Raw genomic sequence first — 8,129 nt, 5'->3', positions numbered from 1 at the left:
TTGTCACTTGCAGGATAGCTCGGACTTGCCCGTGCGTGATGGTCTTGACGTTGCGCTTAACCTTTAAGCATCCTCAGATAGAAAGCTATTTCATTAGAAATTATTTGGGAGCGCAAATGCTTCTTTCCAGCCGGACAGTAACAGCCGATGGGACTGTAACAGGCGGTAATAGTTTAGGATTTATACACGGCGCAGTACAACAACGAGATCTCTCAATGGGTCCCGTGCTCCCGTAGAAGTGCTCTCAATAGGTATGTGATAGTAATGTCTGTGAGAAGATTGGCACTTGAACTAACAAATCGTGATCAGGACATTGGCTTAGACAAAAAGAAATTCTTAATATGCATGGGCGCCAATTAGGATGAACTGCAAATTAAATTTGCTCTATATACCAAAAGGGGACTATGTGACTGCTCTGGTCGTCTTCTCGACCGCAGCACCCTCGTCCTCGTGTGGGCTTGGCGGCTAGGGTCGCCTTCGATCTACCGGTTTAGGTGAGTAGCGCGGCTAAAGACGCCTGACAGCTGGGCTTGACGGGGCTCGGCCTGAATAAAGGCGGCGGTCCTAGGGTTCCTCTCGCGTCAAGACGAAGATCTACTTGATGCATGTCCTCCTTCATCTAGCCGGAGCGATGAGTTTCATAAGGCTCCGCCGACGAATGGAACAGTGCATCTTTTGCCTGGAGTTTGCTGGATCGAGTGGTATTCGGTTGCGCGCACATATGCTTTAATTTATTCCGACCATTTGGTTCTGGAGGGAGCAGCGCGAAGCTATGTTCTGTGTTGCCATAAGATGACATTCTGATTCATGATGAAATCAGAGGCGGAGAATATCATGAAGGCCGGATTGGAGGACTAGCAATGGAGGTTCCAGTCTATGTTGTAGAGGGACTTTCTTGGTGTTCTGTGTTTTGGTCTCGCAGCAGCAATATGCAAGTGAGGGCCACATCACATGTGAAATTCACAGTCCTACCTTTTAGGGTGAAAATCCAAGGCCTGGCCTTAATTAATCGTGTCTGGCAATGGCCTTGCTGAAGGCATTGTTTTGAAAGCGGTGACTATCTTCAGGGTGAAAATCTAAGATCTTTTGAATCGGGCCACTACAGCGCTTGTGCACTGTTTCCTTATTGGAGGCATCACTTTTTAGAGAGTCTGGAGTTCAGGTGTTGTTGCCACGGCTGGAACACCGTAGCGGGACTTTTTGTTTCTTAGTTTTTTTTTGGCTGGGTGCATCCATACTACCATTAGGGTATTGCGTAGTCGCAGAGGCTGGATATAATTGGTGTCTTCTTATATTAATATATTCTCTTTATCGAAAAAAATATACCAAAAGGCTAAACATAAAAGGGTGACATTAATTTGGTAATTTTGTTAGTCAACAAAGGTATTTTTTCCGACAGTCAGCAGAAGTTAAAGAAGCTTCCGCCGCTATGGTGTCCAATAGAGAAAAAAATCTAGTGCGCATCCCAAAAATATCGAATGTGGCTGCCATGTCTATGTTGTTCAAAAACAACAACACGATTGGTTTGTCCTCAGTAATACATAATTGAAAGAAAATTTTGCATGAACATGAACCCATAAAAGGAGTAAGTGCTATTTCAGACTTAATTGACTTCAATTGTTATCATGGTTAGCTCATTCCTATTCGCTTCCGCGTTAATTAAATCCGAGCGGGGGGAGTGCAAATGAACTCGCGAAGAGATGCTACCCGCTAAGCCCATCGGCGTTGTCTGTGATCGAGGTTGTGCTCGGTTGGTGTCTCACACGTCACAGGTGGCTGACTAGAAGGTCCATGGTCTTCCGTAAATGGTCACCCCCTTCGCATCTCTTGCCGGTATGTCCTATACAATTCGCGGCTGGCCAGAAGGTCCATGGTCTTCTGTATATAACGGTTGAGTTGCCTTGTGTCTCCGAATCCATCCTCCAGGCATAACTTTGGCCTCAAGATATGCGCAGAAAAAGCAATGCAAACAAAATTTACAACTAATTGCACCCATACCATATTATTATATGCCGCAATTTTGAGCCTACAAAAAATATGCAATAAGTAATGGGCTTGAATCTAAATTTGCTTGGCCCAAAATATGACGGCGTGTGGCATGTGCAAAAAAGAAAAGACCTAAGTCAATAGTGTCATGTGTTGTTCAGACATTATTAGTTCTTTTAGACAAGCCGTAGGTTTTCATATTTTTAGATAATAAATTTGTAGATGCATAAGATATACCATAATCTAAGTCCAATTTTTTTTTGTTTGAAAACTCGAAAGTGCAACATGCCACGAGACCTGACTGCCTGAGGATGTAAATAGTTGCGAACTTTCTATTTTCCACATGATTAATTGCAAACTTTAGTGTGGTATAATTAGGAAAGGGGGTGGACACGCCATGCGCCATGATCCTGGAGAAGGCGGACGGAAAACCCAGTGTGTGCAACATGGCAGATTCGTGCGCGGTGGGATGACCCATTAATGAACATTCTTTTTTGTGTGGTTTTACCCTTTTTTTGCTTTTTGCTGTTTTCTATGTGGGCTTTTGCAGTTTTCTAGGTTTTGTGGTTTCATAAATTTTCCATGTTTTTCTGATTTCGAATATTTTCAGGAATTTTATTCTGATTTTAAAACTATTTAAATTTTAAAGATTTTTCAAATTCAAAAAATGCTCGAATTTTATTTTTTTCATTTTCATGTTAAAATATAAAAGTTGCTTAAATATATAAAAAAAAATAAAAAGAACCTGTTATTGGGCCGCATTTTGGAGCGGCCCATAATCAAAGGCGTGCGTGCGATACTTCTGCACGGACTGACTGAGCGTGCGATAGTGGCACCCGAAGGCCGACCAGTCCCCTGCTTCTCCTGCACAACGCCGTAGGGCCCATCAACTAGCTGCGCGGGCAAATGTAGCAAGTATCGGATGGGCTTGGCAAGGCTAGCCCGTCAATGTTTTATTGGTCCAAGTGTTATTATGTCCCTCAGCATGATCGTCATCTAAAAAAAATAGTACTGTCCGCAATAAAAATGTGATTTTTATTCAGTTTCCAATTTTCCATGGAAGTTCCAGCCGAGGGGCGCCGTTTGTGCAAGGTCCAACCCGACCGTTGCCTCCTCCTCCTCCTTGGCGATTCAAATCGCACACCATTTCCAATCCGACCGTTGCAAATCATCCCTCAAATCCACCTCACAGCCTCGCACTTCCCCCACTTCGTCTCCCGGACCTCGCCAATCCCAAATCCACCACAAGCAAGCGGCGAAGCAGCAGCGCGATGGTGTCCAGGACGCCCACCAAGGCACCGGCGCCGAGGCCCAGCCCCGCGAAGCCGTCGCCGTCGCCGGCGACCAGGCGCCGCCAGCCCTTCCGTGCCGGTCGCTGCCTGTCCGCCACCAAGCGCCGGGCGTCCCCGCTCAAGTCCCTCGCGGCCGCGCCCGCCGCCGTCGCCTCCTCCTTCGACCGCTCCGTGCGGTTCTGCCGCCGCCGCCTCTTCAAGCTCTTCGCCCGCCTCGCCGTCCTCGGCTCCCCGACCAAGCGGCGGGCGGCGGCCGCGGGGTTCCAGCGCCTCCGCTCCACCCCCACCTCTCCCCCAACCCCCTCCGCCCTCTCCTCCCCCCGCTCCCAACGCCCGAGCAAGGTCCACCCCGCCGCGCTCCCGCCTCCTACCGATCCAACAAAAAAGACCCTCTTCCTCGACCTCGACGAGACGCTCATCCACTCCCAGACCGACCCCGTGCCAGAACGCTACGACTTCACCGTCCGCCCCGTCATCTGCGGCCAGGCCATCACCTTCTACGTGCGCAAGCGCCCGGGCGTCGACGCCTTCCTCCGCGCCGCGGCCGACGCCTTCGAGGTCGTCGTCTTCACCGCGGGGCTGGAGCAGTACGCCTCGCTCGTGCTCGACCGCCTCGACCCCGCCGGCGACCTCATCGCGCACCGCCTCTACCGCGGCGCCTGCCGCGACGGCGGGGACGGGAGGCTCGTCAAGGACCTCTCGGCCACCGGGCGGGCCCTCGGATGCGCCATCATCGTCGACGACAACCCCAACGCCTACGCCCTGCAGCCGGACAACGCGCTCCCGGTCGCGCCCTTCATCGACGACGCCGATGACAAGGAGCTGCAGAAGGTCATGGGGTTTCTCGACGTCGCCGCAGGGTTCGACGACACCCGGGACGCCATCAGGTGCTACAAGGATCTCCTCGTCAAGGCCAAGTGATCCTTCAGGGTTCGACCGCTGCTGTTGTTACACCGATTCAGGCTTAAATTTTCTCCCTTCTTGGGGCATACTGTTGGTTAGGAGATGGATAGATGGTGGTGCGCACATCTTTCAGGATCTTACTGAATGCAGTTCGTGGTGATATATCTGTCTATGTGGTTCAGATCAAACTGAAACTGAAAATGTAGAATGTGAAATGTGATGAACTGATGATGATTTTAAATTACAGAATGGAATATCAAGTATTACTCAAACTGGATGCTTCTTCATGTATATCTGTTTTTCGGGTAACACCCACCGTGAGCTGTGAAGTGTTCTTCTTTGATCTGTTCATGTCTTGCATAACTATTTAGCACACTCATCTCGTTTTTTGTTTCAGACCCCGCAGCCTTGGTTCAGTTTGGGGGTAATTTTCAGAGTTCCAATTTGGGCGCAATTCTCAGAATCAGATATTTGAGCAGACCAAGTTACCGCTCAATTCATAAAAACACCCCTTCCTTCCATCGATTTGTAACTTGGTTAAGAGACGGTGGTGCATATTCATCGTTCAAGATATTCCTGAATTCAGATTGTGCAGCTACATTTTTTATGTACAGACCTAACTGAAAATGGGATTGCTGAATGTTGAATAAGCGTGCAAGGAATTTCTCTCGGAGTGTAAATCTGTTATTAGATAAGTTACTCTGGTTTGTGATCTTCGCTTTTGTATACGTCTTGCCTAGTTTTTTCCATTTTGGCAAATTCATCTCGATCAATTTGGTTTCAAACTCCACAAGCATCCCCAAACAACCCCTGTGCCAGTGATGACAAACATAATGCGCCACCTTATAAAATACTTAATTTTCTGTTCCCACGAGGTCAAATTGCCAACTATCTGTTCCCACGTTTCCATATCACCAATCTTCTTGAAAGAATATCACATTGGAATATAATCTTTGTTTCTAGGATCTGCACACATGGCGTACATTCCACGTAGAATGACAATCGCAAACACTCCAGAACTGATACATCTGAAAGAGACTAAGGCCAATAGAAAAAAGATTATCCAAGAGTGATTAGCGTGAACACTGCAGCCTTATTAATTAACCCAACTAGAACTAATACCATCTCGTTCATCTAAAAAACTAATACCATTTCGTACACTCTAAATTCATACTCCTTCCGATTTATAATAAGTGTCGGAGCTTTAGTTTATATCTGAACTAAAGCTCTGATACTTATTATGGATCGACGGGAGTATTTGATTTATTGCTCAGATCAAATAGAATCATCAGCCTTAAGATCATCTCTCGAGAACTTCACACAAGTGTTGTTTCGTGTAACTCAAGGTCTATTTGAGTAAGGTTTGATTTTATGGCAAATTGAGATAGAAAAATACAAGAGGATAATCCAATGATTTCTTATTTTATTTGCTCTTTTAGATAAAGCTATGAGCATCATGAATGTCGTGACCACACTGGTAGGCACACGGAGGTACTCTACTTTATGGGTCATTGGTGCGATGATGCTACACAAAGAGTAACCATCAAACCAAAACACATGTGATGCTTAACGTGACAAAAAAATAATGGTTGTTAGCTGATTTAGGAAAATTCGTTATGGACTTCAAAGTGTTGCAAAAAAGTTCTTGAAATTGTTAACCAGTGCCAAAAAAAAATTATGGGATCTGTCTATTCCTACTGAGATATTTTATACCTAAAATGATTTTGAAATCTCATGACAAAAAAATCAATTGTGAAGAGTACAGGACAATATGTTGCAAAATTCATGTTGCATTTTTTTTTTACCATGTTGTGCATCTTACAGTTTTTCACTCAACTGAAGTTGTGTTTTCCAGAAATCGACCTAAGAAAATATTAGGGAACTTAGGATAAGCATGGCCAAAATATATGTCTCTGGATGTTATAATGTTTGGTAAAATTCGACAATAATTATGATGGACAAATTGTTTTACTTTATCCAAAGAACAATATTCCTATCGACATTTGAAAGAGGAGATAGTGCTTGGTCCGACATGAACCATGTATTCTCCAATTGTGAACTTTCTACATGTGTATTATGTTTTTAAAGTCCGACAATAGTTTCGGATGGCAGTTTTGCAAATCCAAAGTTCCCATATAGATGCATACGGCTGCAATCTGGCTTCACTGAAAGGAGAAAATATAAAAGCCCCGAATGTTCTGAGCGCAAAAAAGTCAAAAGATATATTGTATTCTCTTGTCTTTATGTTTTCAAGACACAAATGGTCATATTTTAATCCAACATTTTGTAGGTTTTTTAGCTTGTCTTGCCCACATGATTTTCTTCACACATTTTGGAAACAGTTGTAGCCTTGTGGGGCGGCAGGACAATGAGAGGGAAGTGTGTATGGAGAAACATGGTCATGCATTCGTTTACAACATTTTGTACTTGCAAAAAAGCTCGTTTTCTTTTCTTTGGAACTCAAGGATGTAAAATCATCCTCGAAGACACAAAGAGTAGTTAGAGCAGCCAATATGCGAAAGCTAAAAAATTTATACACATGACTTGTAGTTCAAGCTTTAAATTGGATCAAATATTATAATTCCATGTAAGATATGATTTTTCCTGGTATATGCCACATCGACCCGTTCAAAGTCAAGAAAACTTACACTAAATATGAAACTAGAGAACATACAACTATCCACATAGTCCGAGTTTTCCTCGCATTGGAGGTATTACCCCTGACATAAAAAAATAGACCCTATATTACTTGAATATAAAACACGAAAAGTCACTGGCACATCGTCGGCATGTGCAAATTCACGTGATACAAATACTTCTATGGCAGATTGAAAAAGGTACAAATGTGTTCCAGAGGTGACATGTCTCATGCAACTTTGTCAAGTGGCATGCACCAACGTCTGTAGAATTTGTAGATAACCCTCTACGTGCCTTTGAATTTTATGTAAAGTTCATATTCAGTGTTAGAGATCTAATCCTAAATCCCCTCTCATGAAATGCATAACCGTAGAACCTCGACAAACATTAGCAGGACTGCAATATGAATCGGCTAGAGTGAGTGCAACAATAAGCAAAGACACGCGGCCGACGTCAACAGCGATAAGGGTGGCAAGTGGTAGCAACCTTTGAAGGGTATGCTCGGTGCTAGCTACGGCAATGGCAGCATGATCGACATCGACGAGTGGTCGAAGTTGATCGGTGTTGCCTATATTGGGACCGACATGCAACAAAAAAGGTGGGGACATCCACTAAATTCAAAGTATTCACATAATTCCTCTAAAATTGTACTTAATTTGATGCATTAAAGATGTAGCACTAAAAATAAATTATTTTTAATCCATTTTGCTACATTATATAGAACTCAAGGAGTGCAATGAAGATTGGAGGAAAATTGTGATGCAGGGGTGTGCATGTGTGGGGAATAATTAGTGCATGGGATTAGAGAGTTATCAAAAGAGAATTTCAAAATAAAACATGACATTGAGACGTTGAAGGCTATGATAGTGAGGTAGAGGTTAGAGAAATATGCGGGCAAATACGTAGAATGCGAAGATCAGAGATAGAGATGAAGCAGGTTTTGTCATATTGTTTGTTGTATGCATTGTACATGTCGTGTGTGCGCTTTGTGTTAAGGGATTTGTGTGAATGTTGCAATGTATATATATGAATGTTTGAATTAAATAAAGTGGAGCAATTTCACATGATTTCGGCATTTTTATATGGAACTGGTAACACGTATGTTGGTAACAAAATGCATATTTGAAATATATATACACCATGACAAAAGTGAAATATATAACATAACAAAACTATGCTGAATTGCATGTGATTGTTCCTCCAACCAAACAACAAGTGGTGGCATAGCAAAAATAGGTTTCTATTTTCTCATTGAGGACATGAAAACAAGTTTACTATTGAATTAAATCTTGTAGGAAAACAAGAAAGCAA

At 43.7% G+C, this 8,129-nt stretch overlaps 1 protein-coding gene across 1 annotated transcript; it reads left to right on the top strand.

Annotated features, from left to right (window-relative positions):
- The first annotated feature begins 3,257 nt into the window (after window positions 1–3,257).
- On the top strand, window positions 3,258–4,199 carry LOC124647307 (probable C-terminal domain small phosphatase). Its single transcript, XM_047187271.1, has one exon. The coding sequence runs from the start codon at window positions 3,258–3,260 to the stop codon at window positions 4,197–4,199; it is 942 nt and encodes a 313-aa protein (XP_047043227.1).
- The last annotated feature ends 3,930 nt before the right edge of the window (window positions 4,200–8,129 follow it).

The sequence above is a fragment of the Lolium rigidum genome, chromosome 4 (assembly GCF_022539505.1).
Source record: "Lolium rigidum isolate FL_2022 chromosome 4, APGP_CSIRO_Lrig_0.1, whole genome shotgun sequence".
Taxonomy (NCBI): Eukaryota; Viridiplantae; Streptophyta; class Magnoliopsida; order Poales; family Poaceae; genus Lolium; species Lolium rigidum.
This window is presented reverse-complemented; position numbering and strand designations above follow the sequence as displayed.